Genomic DNA, 21276 nt, shown 5'->3' with positions numbered 1-21276 from the left:
GACAACCATACAGGTGGTAAGGAAGTCTCATAAGAGTTGGGGAAGGGCTCTATTCTTGTCTTTGCAGGAAAATACTCATCCTCAAAAGGTCAAGAGACAATGGACATCTAGATGCCTAAAGAGAAAAAGATAATTATCCTGATAGGATCACTAAGTGAAGAGAATTATGACTTATGAGGGCATGTAATCTGAGGGTAAGAATCTCAAAACAGAAACTAAAACAATAATCATGATTCACTTAAAAATCAAAGCTGACTTTGGAATTGGACACTGGCTCTGTTCTTCTCTAAATCCAAGCATGTTGTTAAAATAAAAATTCAGAGATTCTGTCTCATGTCAGGAGCCATGATCTGGGAATGAAAGAAAAAAAGAATCCAGGAAAAATTTTTGCTTTCTTCATACCTATTTTGTTGCTATTATACCTTTCATTGAATATATATGTCTGTATAAATAATGCTTACATTTTCCTCAATGAACAATTAATTTTCCTGCAGTAACCTTTGACATTTCCAGGAAGAAGATGGGGCCCCACAACAACAACCGCACCTGGTTGATATGATGTCATGATGCTGATAGCATTACTCTAAGACCTGTTTTGAGTACTAGAAGCTCAAGATGGTTTCAACTTGGTTAGCTAAATTGGTGCACATTTTTACATTGTTCTGGCTAGAATTCCAAATAGGAACCTTAGAGAAACCCTACTTTAATACTCAAAGACTATTTGCAATTATACCAGACAGGAATCGTGGAACTTAACCATCATTTTACATTTACAGGATCCTATAGAAAAACATGCCCCCATGACAGCTGGAAGTAATTCTAGAAGACAAGGTCTCCTCTCACAACAAAGTTTGTCCTCATGGTTAGGGACATTATTTAGGGGTTGTTATAATTGGTATAGGATTGGGGGTTGGGGAGGAAATTATGTAGGCTTAGGGATCTCTTTGAATAAAATGGGGAATTGGATGGGATAATAGATTAACATGAGCTTACTTACACTAATAATAATAATGAGTAATACAGGGAATACTTGTGAGGTATTATTTATAGTCAGTTTACATTGGTATAGATTCTTGCATATTAATACAAACTTAAATTATATTGAATATGCTACATTTTTTGTCTGCAGTATTTATACACCTAGGCAAAGTTACTTTGTCATATTGTATGTATGCATGCTTCTACTTCTGCTTAAAACCTTTTTTGTATATTGATACAATTTTAGGATATATTTATCATATTGCAATGTACATTTCTACCCCTGACTAAGATACTTATACATTGTTTACATTTTGAGGTCATTGTCCTCATTTGTAGTACATTTGTTTATTGTATAATATTCTAATATAAAGTCTTAGTCTTTAAGTTATATAGGTATTAGGAACTATAGATCAAAAGTTATCTATGTTTGTCATACTTATAGTTAGGCAGTTCAGGTTTTTTAGATGCATAGAGATTGTATTCTGCATAGATAGGTAATCTTCAACCACTTCAAAGAGTTTCTGCCTTGCTCCTGAAATGACCCATATTTCCAGTCATTTCTTCCAGTACTCTCTCTCCCTCCCCCTTACCTGACCCCTCCTATTCCCATTATTACCCAACCACATTACATCAGAAAAAATTATTTTATTTTCCTTTGCCATTAGTTACTCATTACAAGACAATCAGGACAGGGCCAAGCACATATTTGCTGTCCTATAAAGACAGAAGTAATATCTTCTTTGTTGGAGTACCTAGAAGCATGAATTCTAAACAGCAGACAGTGAGACTAAGTGATGGTCACTTCATCCCTGTACTGGGCTTTGGTACCTATGTACCTCAAGGGGTAAGAGCAACAGAAGGGGCTCAGGGTTCAAGAAAAAGGAGTGCTTGGCTTGGCTAAGTGGGATTGATATGGTATGTGCAGTCATAGAGTTCTGATGTGATTTAGTTGGGCTAACTTGCTTCTTTTTTTTACCATGGTAGAACTATTCCTTGTACAAGGACAAGGCAGAATACACTCAGCATCAGGACTGATAAATGAGTTTTGCAGCAGAATTTGAGGGCACTAGTTTTTCCTTCCATTTTCTTCTATCCTAATTAGAGAAAAAGAATGAAATCAAGCCTTCAAGAGCATTGCATGAGGATCAATGGTAATGAATTCTGAGCATTTTTTTTGTTTTAAATTTGTTTATTTCACCTTACTGGAGTATCCCTTCCCCTTTCTCGTTGCATTCCCTTATAAAACAACTCCCTAACTCACCCAGTTCACTTCTCCTCTATGTCTTTTCAAAAAATGGCAGGCTTCCCATGGAGATAAAAAAAATCACGGCATATCAAGTTGCAGAAAGACTAAGTACCTCCCCATGTTTTAAGGCTGGACAAGGTGACCCAATATGAGGAATAGGGTCCCAAATGTCAGCCAAATAGTTAGAGACAGCTCTTGATTCCATTTTTAAGAGTCCCATAAAAAGACCAAGCTACAGAACTGTCATATATATGCAGAGGGCCTAAGTTAGTCCCATGAAGGCTCACTGGTAGTCAGTTCAGACACTGTGAGCTCCCTTGTGAGGAGGGCAGTTTATTCTGTGGGTTTTCTTGTGATGTCCTTGATCCCCCTGTCTATAATCTTTCTTCCTTCTCTTCAGCAGGATTCACTGTGCTGGGCCTCATGTTAGGCCGTGGGTCTCTGTTTCTTTTCCAGTTGCAGAATGCAGCCTCTCTGATGAGAATCAAACTATTAAAAAGTGCTTGTTTGCAAGCCCTAGTTCTTTTTCTGAGATGTGTGTTTATATATTTACCCATTTTAAAACTGTATTCTTCTTCCTTATGTGCTTTATAGATGTCAACTTGACATTAGCCAAGTTCATTTGAAAGAAGAGAATGTCAACTAAGACAATGTCTCCATAAAATTTGACTTTAAGAAATTTTTTTTAAAGTAGTGATTGATGTGATAGGGCTCAGCCTACTGTGGGTGGTAACATCCTGGTAGTGGTTCTGGGTTCCATAAGAAAGCAGGCTAAGCAAGTGAAAAGGAGCAAGCCAGTAAACAACAATCCTCCATGGCCTCTAAGTCAGCTCCAGTCTCCAGGCACCTTCCCTAAAGTTTCTTCACTGACTTTGTTGAGTGATGGAGTGTGATCTGAGAGTTATAAGATGAAATAAAGCTTTTCAGCCACAAGTTGCTTTTGGTCATGGTGTTTTATCACAGGAATAGAAATTCTAACTAAAACAACAAATGTTGTGGAAAATATCTACTTTTTCCTGTATTTCCCTGAAATTACATAGCAATAAAAACTTCCTTTTATGTTTACTACATTGCTATTTCATTTTCTTCCTTTAACGCAGTATAGATTTTAATAAATTTTAGCCAATAGAATAAAAGCTTGTTTTTCATTAAATCACAATTCCTATAAACTAAGAAACTGTAGCTTAAATGAAGACATGCCCCTAAATATTTTTATGTATGATGTCCTTAATTTTCTAGGCATGGATTTGTGCTTTGAATACAATCTTGCTGATAGTTTTTATTATTTTTATGCAAAAAAAGTGTCTGTGTGAAAATAAATTATATCGTATTTATATCTTCTCAAATTTCTGTGCAGAAATTGAACCTTAGACGATCCCTGGAAATGTTGAAATCTTCCCATTTCATAACAAGGATGATAACTTTCCATGAACTCTCTGTGCAAACAGTAGGACTCATGTGTACATTCTTTCATCTGGGATGAACTAATGGTTATTTATCAAGATACAAATGAACAGCTTTGAAATGGAAACTAAATAGTTTCTATTTAAATGCATTTATTTTGTAAATTCAGTGTTAAGTACTTTGATTTATTCTTTTTCACTTCCCTGGGAGAAAGCTCATAGAAGATTCTATAGTGTTTCTTCTTTGTGTGGTCTCATGCCCTTTTTCTTTTATAAAATTTATGGTGTCATATACATAGGAATCTTTCTAGCATACATAGTTTCCTGTGGTTTTGGTGGGGACCCTAATGCCAATTATATGTAATTGACTGGATAAATTGACTGGTTCCTGGGTACCCTACCCTTGTGACTCAGTGGAAGAGGTACAGACAGACTTGGTTGTATTCTTCACTGCAAATGCATACCTCACTGAGGGGAAGCTTAATGCTAAAGATGTTTTGTTTTTATGCTTTAAAAATACTAAGTCATATCTATCTCTAAATACTGCTTTTGGTTGATCTTATAGGAACCCAAAACTAAGGTTACAGAAGCCACCAAAATAGCTATAGATACGGGTTTCCGGCATATTGATTCTGCTTTTATATATCAAAATGAAGAGGAGATAGGACTGGCCATCCGAAGCAAGATTGCAGAAGGCACTGTGAAGAGAGAAGATATATTTTACACAACAAAGGTATTGATAAAAAAATAAAATGTGATGTGCTGAAGTAATCTTTATATGATTAAATAATCAATGAATTTTAGTGGAATACCAAAATTGGCCATTATTATAGAGAAAGTTGTTAGCTTTAACTATCTCATCAATGTCTTTAAATTTTTCAGTTGGTGTTAGCTTCCTTTTGTTCTGAATCTCAGTTTAGTAAGGCATGATTTAGAATGGACTAAAAAACTGGCTATTTTTATTGATTGCATGAATAACTATAAAATTTCTCAATACCAGAACACTATTTCTCTCTTTTATCAATAAATACAATATTATAAGAATATACTTTTGGTGTTAAAGAAGATACAATTAATTATAGAATACATGATATTATATTGTATAATTATTATTATATAACAATCAAATATAGCATATAAGTATGAGTTTTTATTATATAACTATAAATTATGATGTATATATATACAATTATATAATAATTTACTTATCCTATAAGTATTTCTATAAGTAGAAAAAAACGTATCTTGAAATATTTTCCGTCAGATATATAAACAAATTAGGCATGAATTCTTCCACATTGAGTTGATTCGGTAATCATATTATACTCTTACTTTTTTCAGTAAAGATATCGTTGTTATAAGTAGAACAGAAATCGTAAAATCAGTAAGAAATATATGAAAGTACCTCCATAAATTGTCCACAGTTATCATTATTTATCTTTATAGGCTGTATATCATTGTGTCTATTATACTTTTCTGAAACTGTTACTATCACTACAGAATTCTGAGTAAAGTGTGCTTTGTCATTATGATGGTTAGGATGTCATTAGGCAATGGGAGTAGTTCAGTTCAACAATAGTCTTATAAAACACCATTGAATGTGTGTGGATCATTTCTCACAAATACTTTGTTATATAGCACATGACTATGTGTTCTGTATTTGTATTTTTGTGTTTCTTTTGCATGTAGTTTCTTATTTAAAAAAGTGCAGGTGTTCTACATTTTTTTTTAAAATTCTCATTTTTCCTAATCAAGCAGTTACTGAGGTTTTTGTTGCTGCCAAAGACCATGATCTCAATGTGAATACTTTGATTTTTTTCTTACTTTGACTGAATAAAAATGCTTAGGGATGTTATTGTTTATGATGTTACTCTTTACTGGGAGGAAATTGAAATAAAGAGACTGGAAATCAACCTAAAATAATACTTTAAAATCTTTCTAAATGCTTGTTCCCCATCTAATAAAATTGCCCAGTAACTTATTTTTTAGACTATTTGATTTTATCTATGTGTGATTTAAAAAATATTTACTTGTTGTATGTGTATTCGTATCTTGATTGCATGTATGTTACATGTACCATGAGTGAGCTTTATACCTGCAGAGACTAGAAGCAGGCATCAGAACCCCTAGAACTAGAGGCAAAGAAGGCTGTGATCTGCCACATGGGTGCTGGGAAACAAATCAGGCCTATCTACAAGCACTGCCTTGCTAGCACTTCTCTCTAAACCTCCATGCTTTATTTTGAGGTTGTATACTTTTATTCATTTTCTTTTTACATAGACATAGCAGCATTACTTCCTCTGCCTGTGATGGATAGCGAAGGATGAAAGCACACGTGGCAATAATTATTCCTTGACCAATCATTTAAGACCTGAGACCCCAACTAATAATTCAGAGTAAGCAAATGCAGACCACCAAATTTTCCTGCTGATAATACAATATGTCATTCTGGAAGGATTTTAAATGGCTAGTTAGACATAGAGAAGCAGTAATCATGATGTTCCAGAGAACAGTTCCTTCATTGTTGCTGATTGATTATAAAGTGACTGTTTTCATAGTATTCTTGGAAATCCTGGTACATTGCAACGACATTTATATAAGGTGATTGAGGTTATTTACATTACAAACAATAGTTATAGGTGAGGTTAGAGTTGCTTTATGTATATTAATCTAACACAGCACACCATAATGAACTATATGTAAGAAATGTTATAGTGTATTAGAATCCAAAATTGTTTTCTTAATTCAGCAAAATTAAATTTTTATGATAAACACTATAACTACTTGATGGAAGTTTTGGGACTTGAGTAATATCCAACATCAAGTTAAAATAAACAAATATTTAAGAGAGGTCATAGATAGATAAAATTCAAGGGGAATAGGAATAGTTTTTCCTATGGTCATCAATGTCACAGCACTTGAAAAAATGTCTCTAATAAGTAAACTTACACAACAAACTCTTAAATTTTAATAATACAATGTTAGTTCCATTCTTTAAATTTCATAGCTTTGGTGTACTTTTCACTGTCCAGAACTGGTGCAGCTTTGCTTGGCGCAGTCCCTGAAGAAACTCCAGTTCCACTATGTGGACCTGTTCCTCATTCATTTCCCAGTGTCTCTGAAGGTATGCAGATATGATCACCAAAAAATTTCATCTCTAAAGTTAACATTTTCCTGATTGGTTGAATTCAACTTCTATCAAGTTTTAAAACAGAGTTTGGTTAATTTTAGAAAATTCTTATAATTTATGCAAAGGAGATAATAGGATTATGTGAATGAATAGCCTAAGCCTTGAATTTGAAATTCTAAGTAATCTTAAAAAGTGTCTTTGATTTTTAATTCCTGACCTGTGTATTATTTTAAGTCTGCTTATTTGTTTTATAAGTTATTTTAGTTTTATTTCATACGTGGGATTGTTTTCCCTGAATGTGTTTTCACCAAGTTGTGTGTGGTACTCAAAAGGCCAGAAGATGGCATTTTGTTCCTTGAGATAGGAGTTATAAACAGTAATGTGCTGCCATGTGGGTGCTTGGAATTGAACCTGTTTTCTTTGGAAGACCAGCAAGGTCTTTTAACTGTTGAATAATCTTTCCAGCTCCAAATTTGCTTAGTTTTTATTTCAACAATTTCTATTGGTGATAAATTTAGACTTTACATTGTTTGAAGTTCTAGTTCATTGACAAGTGTCAATTTCTATGTATTTTACATCATCAAAATAATATTTAAAATACACCAATCTGGAGCTGGAGAGACAAACAGTTCAGTGGTTAAGAGCACTTTTTGGTCTTGCAGAGGCCCTGAGTTTAGTTTCCAGCTTCCACTTCAGATAGTTCGTTAATTGTCTGGAATTCCATCTCTAGGGAACCTGACACCATCTTCAAGTGTTTATCAGCACCTTCAGCTGTGATACACACACAGACACACACAACAAACAAACACAAAAGAGCAAACAAAACACAACAATCTTGCGTCATTTTTTGCATACTTGTCAGGACTGAAGAACAAAAAAGCAAGGAACATGGGGAAGATTTCTTGTTTGCCATGAGTCAAAATGAACTTTATTGTTGGTGGAGATCACTGTAATATTCTTATCAGTTCCTAAATGAAAGTGGCATTGAACAGAAACACAAGTCAAGCATGACCATCTAAGTAACCAGAAACAAGTTCTTTATTAAAATGAAATTACTTGTTTTTTAAAAAGAACCATGGAACTTAAGGACATTTTTTACAACTTTACATTCAAAACATAAGAACAGGGGCTGGAGAGATGGCTTAAAGGTTAAGAGCACTGACTGCTCTTCCATAGGTCCTAAGTTCAATTCCCAGCAACCGTATGGTGGCTCAAAAGGTGGTGCCCTCTTCTGGCGTGCAGGTGTACATGCCGGCAAAATACTATGTATATAATTAAATCTTATAAAAATCAAACAAAAAAAAACCCAAAACATAAGACCAGTATTAAATGAAATATAATACACCCATCTGCTGGAAGTCATATTCATACCCCTTTCTTTATCAGTGAGTTTTGTTATTGTGAGCAAATGCATTTGTTGAGAGATTACTTTAACATTTGTCTCTATTCCAGCCAGGAGAAAATTATCTTCCAACAGATGAGAATGGAAAATACATATTTGACACAGTGGATCTGTGTGCTCTCTGGAAGGTGAGTACATCGATGAGAGCATGGTGGAAGTAGAGAGGGAGAGTAGTGTCAGAACTCCGTTTGTGAGAGTGAGGTGTGCATTCTGGATTGTAAAAATTAATGAGATTCATAAGTATTTATTTACTTAAGAGGTGGGGGCCATGCATGACAGTGATATAATAGACACGAAGGGAATGTTTGACTAAAATGATGACAAACAATCTAATTGACTAAGGGTAGCTCAGGGTACTCTTAGGGATTGATATTGTCATTTTCCTTACTGTTTTATTTTTCCTAAGAATGAATGCCATAAAGTTTCATTTTTATTTTCTTACAGTGTTGTTTCTGATGTTATCGTTTTCCACTTATGTTAGTTTATATATTGGCATTTTTTTCTCTTTAGGCCATGGAGAAGTGTAAGGATGCAGGACTGGCCAAGTCCATCGGGGTGTCCAACTTTAACCGCAGGCAGCTGGAGATGATTCTTAACATGCCAGGGCTCAAGCACAACCCTGTGTGCAACCAGGTGGGGATCCTCAGCCCCCAATCTTTCCTTTCCATTCCTTTCTTCCTCTGCTACTGCAAGGTGCCAATTGTAGGGAAGAAATAACATTGGAAACTTAGAACGAAGCTTTGAGATGACCTTGTTCTCTAGTGTCTTTCAATTTTTCTGGTTTCTGCCATAAAATAAAGCATTAAAGCACATTTATTTTGCTATCCTTGTCCCTGGAGTTATTCTTAGCATCATTAAGGGAAATGGTAAAGTTTCTTTATTATAAATTGTGACCTAAATCATACACATATTTGGTGTATGTTTCTTGACCAATATTCATGTCAGGTTTTAGGTTTATTTTTTGAAAAATTAGTCTAGTAACATTATTTCTAGAAGATGGGATAATCTTTTATAATTTTCATTTTAAGTATTTTGAGAAAGAAAGCTACTATAATGATTGCTGCAGAGGGTTTATCTCTCCTATTTCTCCTTTCCTTTCTTCACTATACTCTTAGTTTCCTTGGCCAAATTCAGTTCATAACCTTAATTTTGATTAACTGTTGTTATATACAGATATGGATATATGTTTGTACATACATATTTATAAATTCATGAATACAGCCTTCTCAGTCTGCATGATGTTATTTGTATGTGTAGATTTTTAGGACTGATCATTTGGCTCCACATAATCAATTGGCATTCCTTCCCTGGGGAGGACTATTTCTCTGACTCTCTGAATTCCTTTCTTTACTTTAGTTCTTTTTGTACTTTAGTAAGAAATTGTTTATTTTTATTTTATGTACATGTTTTATTGGATGTTTTTATTTTTTATTTCAATGCCAAAATATACATAAATGACACTATTGCTACATCCACAAACTGTTTCTTTTCCTTTCCTTATGGATTTTGTCAATTTTTGTTTTAGTTTTCTATTTGATAATCAAAAATCAGTGAATCCATTCCATGCTCCACAAAGGGAGCATGAGTCATAACTCATCATAGCAAAAGCTCATATTTCCATTAATGAAACATGATATAGAGCTAGCGTTCCTTCAAAAATGTTGCTTCTTCAACTGTTTCCTACAACATAAATTCTAAATATAACCATGTAGCTCTGGAGTATTTAATGGGAATACTGATGGGGAGAGAAGGAAGTGGAACAAGGGGAAATATGCTCAAAATATATGGCATACTTTATGAAAATGTATCTGAAATGCCTCATTATGCACAATAACAATAACTCAAATAACTTATTCAATCATGGTACTAGCAGGATGGCACAGTGGGTAAAGGTTCATGGTTCCAAATCCTTTGATTTCTGGGACCCATATGGTAGAAGGAAAAAAATCACCATGCAAAAAACTTCTGACCACCTCATGTTCACTGTGACATAGACACACAAACATCTACCATCTTCCAAAATACTCTTGAAGATATTTATATTTTCTTTTTTCCCTTTTCCCTTTTCCCTTTTCTTCTCCATTTACTTTTATTTATTTATTTATTTATTTATTCATTCATTCATTCATTCATTTATGCATTTATTTTATTTTGCTTGTCTTATAAGACATAGTCTTTATCTGTAACCCAGGCTTGTCTGAAACATTTTGTAGACTAGAATGGCCACAAGCTCATTGCAATCTTCCTGTCTCTGCCTCCTAAAATGTAGAGTAATGGTTGTGAGTCACCATCCCAGGCCTGATAGCAATATATTCAATTAAAATTTCATTATGTGGATTGAACTAATTTATATTTTAAACATTTTTGACATTTTCTTTATATTAAATATGGAATTTTATATACTTTGGCACATTTCTATTTCATTCATCTATAGGTAGAATGTCATCCTTATCTCAACCAGAGAAAACTTCTGGATTTCTGCAAGTCAAAAGACATTGTTATGGTTGCTTACAGCGCTCTGGGAAGCCAACGAGAACATATAGGGTAACATGGACAATGATAATCAAACCAAATGAAAACAATGTTGATTAAATAGTTTTTCATCTTATGACACTGTTTCTTGTAGTTCATTGTTAACGAAACTTAAGCAGAGAGAATTTTCATTTTGGGGAGCATAAAAGTCTATAATGGTTTTATAGTTTCCCCATGCATTAAATTTGGAAAAACCATGGCCTATATGTCAACCTTTCTATGTATTAGAAGTCTTCTAACAAATTCAACAGTTCTGCCTTCCCTCCAGGGCGAACCAAAATATCCCAGTTCTTTTGGATGATCCAGTTCTTGGTTCCATGGCAAAAAAATACAAGCGAACTCCAGCCCTGATAGCTCTTCGCTATCAGCTGCAGCGTGGGATTGTGGTCCTGGCCAAGAGTTTCACTGAAAAGAGGATAAAAGAGAACATGCAGGTAATGATATGCTGCAGGTGTTAGGCACTTACACAGATTTATTCTATGGACTTGGTGGTTAGTCCTATAACCCTAGTCAATATCCTTCACGTTCTGACTGTATCTGTGCTTTAAGGGCATCTCCAGGGGTTTTAAATAGTATCCTCAGAAGGAATGACTGTTTACAGAGTGACTGCTGTTACAGCTAGATGTTTATATCAGAATAACATTGGTAATTTAACTTTAATTAGGTGGCATGCCCTTTTCTTCATTTTCTGAAATGAAGCAAGTGAGCCTAGGCAATTTTCATCTTTCAATTTCTTTGTGGTTTATTTTGTATTTTCCTGTAAATACATGTATTTTAATGTTCAGGTCTTTAATCACTTTTTATGCATTTCATGTCATAAAACTATGTTTTTCATGTCTTGGCTTCCATGAGAGTACTTCTCTGCTCACTTTGAATAGGAGATCATTTATACCACTAATACTAGCAGTGGTAAAATCAATCCGCACCTACGTACAGGCCCTTTTTGAATAGTCAGTTATGCAGTTGATTAGTTCATGGTTAGAGATTTGTGTGGTCTGATCCAATCTCAGATTATTCTAATCGTGGTCAGGCTCTCTCCTGTTCTGCACTGAAGTTGTTCATACATTTGAGGAGCGGTGAGGTGTCTGCTCTAGGGTAAGGATCACACTGTCCTAAGTGGAGCTGGATTCTCCTCTCTGTAGTGTTCATCCTCCAGTCAGCCAATGCTCCTCATATTATACAACCCCCAAGTAGTTTACAAATTCTATGTGTTTTCACGTCTAATCTTATATCAGGTACACCATCTCTTCTCGTAAATACAAGTGACACCCTAAGCCATGTGGCAAGAAATTTGTCCACATCTTAAGGAGAACAGCACTAAATTCATTTAACACAAAGTAGACTCTGGAAAATACAAACGAGAGATGTTCTTCTAGTCTATTTTATTTTTTATTCTGTAAATTCATTGGACTTTCTGCTTTTGTTAAACACCTCATTTCCAGATCTAGATTCTCACCATGTTTCAAATTAAATACTAATATTGAAAGGAATTTCTTTTCTCCATTTTTTAGATTATTCATGGATTTCTTTTGTAGTTGGCTGGTGTTAAGATTTCCTGTGTGAAAATAAATCAAATTCTTCTCCGTCATCTTCAAAAATGTCATTCTCTGTCCTTTCCATCTTACCCTTAAGTTTCACTAGAATTACTCTTTGATCATTTCAATCATTGGCTAAAACATATAATTTAAAAATGAGTAACAATTTATTTTCAGTAACCCCATGTCTATACTCATTCCTATCATCAATTAATGCATTACTTTTGTTAATGACTCTATCTTCTAGATATTCTAAGATTCCCTTTTACATAATGGCATGCATATTCTGGTTAATTTTTTTATTTTATTTTTATATTATTATTACAAATTTTCACCTCCTCCCCTCCTCCCATTTCCCTCCCCCTTCTCCCCATTCCCTCTCCTCCTCCCTCTCCAGTCCAAAGAGCAGTCAGGGTTCCCTGCCCTGTGTGAAGTCCAAGGTCCTCCCCGCTCCATCCAGGTCTAGGAAGGTGAGGATCCAAACAGACTAGGTTCCCACAAGGCCAGTACATGCAGTAGGATCAAAACCCAGTGCCATTGTCATTGGCTTCTCAGTCAGTCCTCCTTGTCCAACACGTTCAGAGAGTCCGGTTTAATCACATGCTCCATCATTCCCAGTCCAGCTGGCCTTGGTGAGTTCCCATTAGATCATCCCCACTGACACAGTGAGTGGGCACACCCCTCATTGTCCTGACTTCCTTATTCTTGTTCTCTCTCCTTCTAATCCTCATTTGGACCTTGGGAGCTCAGTCCAGTGCTCCAATGTGTGTCTTTGTCTCTATCTCCATCCAAGTTTTCCTCCTGGATATTGGAAGTAGACAAGATTGCCAGGCAAAATTGAGAGCTTGGGGGAGGGGTAGGGTGGGAGTAATGGGAGATGGGGAGAGAGAAGTGAGAAGGGGAGGATGGGGAGAGCTTGGGAGAATGGGACAGTTGGGATGGAGGAAGAGTGGGTATGGGAGCAGGGAATTATATATCTTAATTAAGGGAGCCATTTTAGGGTTGGCAAGAGACTGGACTCTAGAGGGGTTCCCAGGTGTCCAAGGAGATGTCCCCAGCTTTTTCCTTGAGCAGCTGAGGAGAGGGCGCCTGAACTGGCCCTATCCTATAGCCACACTGATGAATATCTTACATATCACCATAGAGCCTTCATCTGGTGATGGATGGAGATAGAGACAAAGACCCACATTGGAGCACTGGACTGAGCTCCCAGGTCTGCTTATTCTTTATGGGTTATTCTTTTATGCAATCAATTTGGCCACTTCCATCCAGGGTGTTTTTGACAAAGTTGATATTACACTGAGTTTATTATTTTGGAGACTGTGACTATTTGCTGTAAGATTTGGATTTGAAGTGCTCAATACATGATAACATTAGAAACTTGCAATAATTCAAATAGTTTACTATATTCATTTCCAACTTCTATAAATTTCAAACTAACGAATTTATTTATTCTGTTCTATCTTATTGACTCATAGAAATATAATTATTTTTATTAACAGCCTTTGTTGCTGTTGTTGTTTTATTAGCTGCCAGATGTGTTGAAAAGAGAGGAAGTATGCAAGAAGTGCCTGATCCTTAATATGATTAATTTTTCACACATTGCTAGCTATTTTTTCTTGGTGTTATTTTTATGAGAACCTTTGGTCTTCTCATCTTATTTCTTTCCCTTTGTTAACAAGAGGAAACCTTCTTGTTGATGAACTGGACCACATTTTATATAAAAAATTTTTCTTGATGTCACTTCTTTTTAATTGGAGTTTAATTATTAAGATTTCTAAAATTTTTACCTTGATTTGCATTATAAATGATATTTCAAAAATTACTATTGCTCAAGTTTTAGGCATAGAAGAACATTGTGTTAATGACAGACACTATTACTTGGAGTCAGTCACTGTTTCTTGCTCTTACAGTCTTTCTGCCTTGTCTTTCACATAATCCATGAGCTTTGAGGTGAAGAGTTCATAGAAAGTCTCCCATATAGGAGAGAGAGCTCCAAAGTCTTTCACTCTCTGTGCATTTTCTATTTCTGGGTCTCCATGTCAACTTCCATCTACTGCAAGAAGAAGCTTTTCTTTTTTTGTTTTTTTTTTTTACTTAAGTAATCTTTATTTCTCATATACTAGGAAAATGGGTCATATGAAACACTGTTCTTCATAGCAAAGGCCTTGGTCTAGAACATAACGTAAGTGGCTAACTGGGATCTGGGCCTGGCCAAAGACCTGGGAACCCCTGTAGGTGGTACCACCCCCAGGGATAATGGCAGGCCCAGTACCCCCCAACTGTACACACAGATCAGGGCAGCTGCCCGTTCCCACAGGGGCACAAGGGAGTTGGTAACTAAGGGACATGTGGAGTGGGGAGAAACAGAAGAGGCAGTGGTCCCAGCCCTTTAGGCCAGGCCTCTAGGGCCATGAGCAAGCCAAAGCCTACTCTGCCTAGCACAGACACCAAGTAGCCAGTGCCACAACAGAAGGGCTGATACGCAGGTATAGAAATAAATCATTAAAAGTCTTTTTATTGCCACAGACCAGACTCAATTGATTTGATGCATATATTAACTCACAGGGATTGTGGCAGCATGCACAGGTTTAGGCTAGAAAAATCTTCAGAACTAAAGGGGAGAAGTGAATTTAATGTCCGACCCCTGGACGCTTAGGAGCTTTTCTCAACTGATATCTGCTGGGAATGATGAAATCAGTTTTCTGACAGCAGTGTCACTGAATATATTAACTATATTTCCGGGCAAGAGGCATACCCAGGAATAGTTTACCAACACAAAATTAATGCCATATTTTTTCTGGGGTTTTGTTTCATATTATTTTTATTACATTTTTTAGTTTACTTTGATTCTTTTATCTCTCTGTGTGTCTCTGTCTCTGTCTCTCTCTTTCTCTCTCTGTGAGTGAGTGAGTGTGTGTTGAATTTGTATAGGTAGGAAGATGGGAAAAATCTGGAAAGAGTTTGGGGAGGGGAAAAGAATGATTGATAGTAATATATGAAAATAGTTTAAATTAAAGGAAAAAACTGTATCAATGACTACTATGGGAATTTGTTAAACATTTAAACTACTGAGTTTATTTTATTTTGGACCATCGAACAACCTGATTACGATCATATTTGTAATCATAATGTCTTTATTTCTTCCTCAGATCATTTGTTAATGCCTTTGTGTGTGAGGCTGTACCTTTCAATTCAGGAATTAATTTCCAGAATTTCTACATCTGGTATTCATCACTTCCTTAAATGTTTTGATGAGCATGTGTTCGTTTTCTTGATTTCTTGAATATATTAAATATTTATCTGCATAATTCAGTCTGGTGCATTTGGAATAGGCAGATTGACAAATATGCAGTGTAAATATAATAATGTAGCTCCTATTTCTTTGGTAGGTTTTTGATTTTCAATTGTCTTTGGAGGACATGAAAGTCATTGATGGCCTGAATAAAAACGTGCGATACCAAAGTTTCACAATGTAAGTAATTTCAGTAAATGTTTTTTCTCAACTTTTTTTTCTGAGGTGGATTTAACATAATTGTTATCATTTGCCTTAATTTAAGCAAGGAATACAGAGACCATGTTACACCGGAAGGGAAACAAGAGCTTTATCCTCTGTTTCTAGCCTCCTGTGAATTCTGTCCATTGTGAGAGAAGCAGGAGGTGTGGACCCAGGCTCATACTGACCTAATGCATTTTACTGCTTTTCTCCTGTTTCAGGGACAGTTTCTTTGTCATCAGTGTTGGGTCTCTGTTCTTTGTGTGGGCTTCCGAATTTGTCTGTCCTGTGATTTACACTTGAGGCATTTAAACAAGCCTCACGAAGCATTTTTAATTCAATGTCATGTAATTTTACCTATACCTGCTTAATCTCTAATTATTTTAAATGCATGACTACTAGTCCTGTGGTCTTTGATATTTCCTCCAGGTGAAATTGTTTCTTGAATTCAGGAAGTTTAATGTTTTCAATGGTTTGAAAAGTTCCACATCTTTTATATAGCACCTTTCTCTCAGGTCTTTATGTATTGTGTTTGTGTTTATAATGACTGGCTTAATGAATTCTGTAGCTCACTTGGTATTGGTTTTCTAGAATATAGACACCTCAATGTTGAAGATTAAGAAATATTAGAAAATAAAATTATGAATAGCATTATAGAATGTAGAAAACAATGCCACCTGTAGGAGAACTTTTAGCCAACAAAAAAGTGTTATCCTTCCATAATGCTATATCCATATGGCTATCTCTGTAAGTAGGAAAAATATACTTATTACATCCATGATGGAAGAATTGCATATGTATTTCTTCTACTACTGGGAAATTACTTCTAAAGAATATAAATATGAGAATTGTTGAGCTAGCATATTGAAAAATTGCTAGTACAGAGCGCATCAGGCAGGCCAGTCTGCTTGAAGCAACCTCAGCAGTGTGATGTGTGGGCCAGGCCACCAGGAGCAGACTTTTCAGCACATTTTCTGAGTCAGTCTGCCAGGAGACACCTCTGCAGTGCAGCAGAAGGGACAGGCCATTGGGAGAAGCCTTAGCCGTGCAGTGGGCCATGGCAATAGCAGTGACAGCCAGGAATCATTAGACAGGAAATCTGGGACAGCATGAAAAGACTGAACCTAAGAATAATAAAAGTTGAAGGAGAAGAATCCTAATTCAAAGACAAAGAAAATAAATTCAGCAAAATCATAGAAGGAAACTTTCCCCCACCTAAAGACAGACATGCCTATGAAAATACGAGCAGCTTACAAAACACAAACTAGACTGGACCAAAAAAAAAGTTCATTTGCAACATAATAATCAAAACACTAAACATACAGAATAAAGAAAGATTATTGAGAACTACAACTGAAAAAAACCAAGTAACGTATAAAGGCAGACCTATTAGAATTATACTCCACTTCTTAATGGAAACAATGAAAGACAGAAAGTCCTGGCTAGACATTACGAACAAACTAAGAAACCATGGATGCCAGCCCAGACTACAATATCCAGCAAAACTTTCAATCAGTATAGACAGAGACACAGGATATTCCATGACAAACCCAGATTTAATCAATATCTACCCACAAATACTGCCCTACTGAAAGTACTAGAAAAAAAACTCCAATACAAGGAAGTTAACAATAACCACAAAAACATAGGCAATAAATAATCACACACCAGAAAATCCCAAAGAATAGAAACACACAGCACCACAAACAAAAACAAAAACAACAGGAACTAGCAATCACTGGTCATTAATATCCTGTAATATTTGCCTATAAAAATGGAGACTAACAGACTGGGTATGAACACAGAGCCCATCTTTCTGTGACATACAAGAAACATACCTCAACATTAAAGACAGACATTACCTCAAAGTAAAAGGTTCGGGAAAGATTTTCCAATCAAATGTACCTATAAAACAAGCTGGTGTAGCTATCCTAATATATAACAAAGTAGACTTCAAACTAAATTAGTCAAAAGATATGAAGAATAACATTTCATATTCATCACAGGAAAAATCCATCAAGATGAAGTCTCAGTTCTGAACATTTATGCTGCAAATATAAGGGTACAGTCATTTGCAAATGATACACTTAAATCAAGCATCAGATCCCACACACTGATAATGGGAGACTTCACCACTGCACTTTGACAACTTGAGAAGTCTGTCAGACAGACACTTACCAGAGAAATCAAGGAACTAACAGATGTTATGATTCAAAAGGGCTTGAGAGATATCAACAGAACATTTCACCCAAACCCAAAAGGATATAATTTCTCCTAAACCAAACAAGTGGCCTGTATGACAAGAACTATTAATCTTTAAAAGAAATTGAAGAAGACAACAGAAAACGGAACGATCTACCATGCAACTGTGATTGTGTTCCTTGCCTTCTATCGTGTTTGAAACAGAATATCCTTTTACTAGTGTGTATCTCACGTTGTCTGTAGGTGTGCAGGAAGTTTTCTGTTTCCACTTTCTATGCCACCACCATGGAGAGTTATTACAGTTGCGTGCTACCATGGCCAGTTTTATGTGGACACTGGGGATCAAAACTCACACCACACATTTGCACCAAAAACATTTCTCCACTTAGAAATGTTCCTAGTCCATAATTTCTACTTCTAAATCAAGATCACTATAGTGCTTGCAGGATTTTAGCAAGTACATTATCAAGTAGAAATTGAGGTGAAATTGATGCCTCCCATTTATATCTCCCTGAAGTATTTCTTATTACAGAGTGTGTAGTTTGCTTTTTTATTTTCAAATCAAGGTGACTAGTTTCTGCTTTCATTAAGAATTTGAAATTAAACCAGCTGGACTGGGAAAGAACAAGCATAGGAACAAACTAGTTCCTCCGAATATGGTTGACAATTAAATGGCTAGGGAAGACTGAGGGACCACTGGCAGTGGCAGCAGAATTTATCCTACTTCCTTTACTGGCTTTTTGGGAACCTATTCTCTTTGGAAACCTATTCTCTTTGGGAACCTATTCTCTTGCTAGGTCTGGATATAGTGGGCAGGGCCTTGGACCTTCCCCAAAGCAATGGGCCTTACCCTCTCTGGGGAGGTAGGTGAAGGGAATGGGAGGAGGGGAAGGAGTGGAAACTTGGATTCCATGTATAATGAAAAAAAGACAGTTTGTTCTCTTTTTTAAAAAATGGAAAAAAAATTTATCTTTTTTGGATAGATATATATTTGGTAATATAACATTATTTTCTGTGTATGTCTTAGGGGAAGGAACATACTATGCAATATTTATTTAGTTTTTGTTTAACCATTTATAAAATAATGTTTAAGGTAGACTATGGATTACCAGAAAATAAAATTTTGTATTTTGTATTTTTGCATAACAGCTTCATAGAAGTTACTCAAAACTCATATGATTTGTTTGTTTTTCTAGATTTGAGGGACAACCTGGTTTTCCATTTTCAGATGAATATTAACATGGAGGCCTTCCTGTGCCATGCCTCGTGCTAGAAGTCCGAGCATGTGGATACACAGAGGAAGCCTGCGACAGTGGTGATTATTACATACACCACCCCAATCCTTTCTGGGAAACCCTGGTTTGCTGAATCTACAGCTATATGCAATGAAACAAACACGATATATATTTGCCCCTTCCTGAATGGAAAAAAGAATAGTTTTCTTCAGGACTTATCTATGACAGTTTGTAGTAGTTACTTATTTTAACTTCTCCTGACTCATTTAGATCTCTAAAGCATTTTTGTAGAAATGTGTGCACAGGGCATGTAATGATAGAAGACATTTTACAAAGATATCTAACATGATAGTGAACAAAATTATCATCATCTGGAAAGTAGCAGTTATCAAGTGTCTATTAATATGTTTTCCTCTAACATTTGAAGGAATAAGAAGTGTATTATGTGTAGTATAGCAAGTAAACCATACATAGGAAAGGCAGGATGGATTCAAAATCAGGAGAATGGTATAACTGTAGAGGTGGAAATCCTAAAGAAGGTCAAAGATACTTAACCTCATCAACAGTAACAGACATTAAGACTATTTGGCAGGATAGAGGAGCCTTTGTCTGTGGAAAAGGAAATGCTCATTCACCACAGAGAAAGCACTAATGACAGGCCATAAGAACACTCTCTTCTGTGTAAAGCTTAGTGAACCAGTGATTTAATTAGATTATTTTAGGGGACGTAAGTGAGAGTTTAGTTTCAGGAATTCAGTGACTCCCAGGCAATTGCCTTGCAGGATAGTCCCCATGTGTGGCCCACACAGGTAATGACCTTGTAAAAGGACCATAGCTGGAATCTCCCCTTCAGTTAGCTTTCTATTTCCGATAGAGCAACTCCCAAGGCCAGGTAATTCTGGGATAGAATTATATGCATCATGGTGAGGATACTGGAAGTTGGAAGGGGCTGGAATATTCAGTGAGGATCAGGTGAACTTCCCTTAATTCTTCAACAGGGGAAACTTAATCATCCTGTTTGTGAGGGTCTTTGATGGGTACACACAAGTGTTCTGTTTCCAAGATAGTTCATCAATAGATTCTGACACACTCAAGTATTCTAAAGACCTTCAGTAAATATCAGTGTGGAAATCTGAACTTGTATGCACATAGAAAACTGAGAAAATGCTGCATATCTAGAATACTGAAACTATGGGACTGTTGCAAAAAATGTGTCACTGTTGTAATTGGAACAAGAAAGGAAAAAAACAGCAAATGTGCATGCCTGGAACATTTAAAACAGCAGACAACATTTCTGTAACAATGAGAGAAATGACAGATTTGTGAAACTTCAAAATGCAAAGGGAGAAATGTGACAAATCAAAAGAAAAACTAACATAAGGCACATTGTATCCATATTTATAAAATTAAGAGCAAAGAATATCTGAAAACAACCGGAGAAAGGATGACACAATACCTTTAGGAGCAAGATAAGACTAGCATGAAATCAATTTGAAAGCAGGAAACAAGAAGCTAATGGAAGAAAATATTAAAATGTTTGAAAAAATATCCAACATAAAACTTACTGTATTCAGTTAGTTAATTCTTCAAATATTAGCTGGGAAGAGCTTCATAGTTAGGGATATAGCTCAGTGGTGAATCTTCATCTAGAATTATTTTCAGGAATTTTATAATTTTTTACATATTTAGTTATATGTTTGTCTATGTATATGTTATGGAGTACATGTATCTATAGCTCAAGTGTGGCAGCCAATGCACAAATTGAAATTTTTTCAAGAACAACAAAATTGTTTACATTTAGTCTACATAAATCTTTTTTTAGGCTCTTTTTTAAAAATTTATTTATTTATTAAGGATTTCTGCCTCCTCCCTGCCACCGCCTCCCATTTCCCTCCCCCTCCCCCGATCAAGTCACCCTCCCTCATCTGGTCGAAGAGCAATCAGGGTTCTCTGACCTGTGGGAAGCCCAAGGACCGCCCACCATATTTGGTTTCTAGCCATAAATAAAGGACATTGAGCTTATAATTCATGTTCCTAGAGAAGCTAAATAAGAAGGTGAATCCAAAGACAAACACATAGGCATCCTCCTGAATATTAACCTTCATCAGGCGATG

General features: G+C 35.8%; 1 protein-coding gene across 1 annotated transcript; it reads left to right on the top strand.

Moving 5' to 3' along the window:
• Window positions 1-1741: 1741 nt before the first annotated feature.
• On the top strand, window positions 1742-19475 carry LOC142848919 (estradiol 17 beta-dehydrogenase 5-like). Its single transcript, XM_075971083.1, has 9 exons — window positions 1742-1825; window positions 4196-4363; window positions 6638-6754; window positions 8213-8290; window positions 8673-8795; window positions 10597-10706; window positions 10963-11128; window positions 15622-15704; window positions 19124-19475. Exons 1-9 carry the CDS (start codon window positions 1742-1744, stop codon window positions 19164-19166), a joined length of 972 nt encoding a protein of 323 aa, XP_075827198.1. The 3' UTR covers window positions 19167-19475.
• Window positions 19476-21276: the final 1801 nt, after the last annotated feature.

This window comes from Microtus pennsylvanicus, chromosome 4, assembly GCF_037038515.1.
Source record: "Microtus pennsylvanicus isolate mMicPen1 chromosome 4, mMicPen1.hap1, whole genome shotgun sequence".
NCBI lineage: Eukaryota > Metazoa > Chordata > Mammalia > Rodentia > Cricetidae > Microtus > Microtus pennsylvanicus.
The sequence above is the reverse complement of the archived record's forward strand: the minus strand, read 5'-3'. Positions and strand labels throughout refer to the sequence as shown.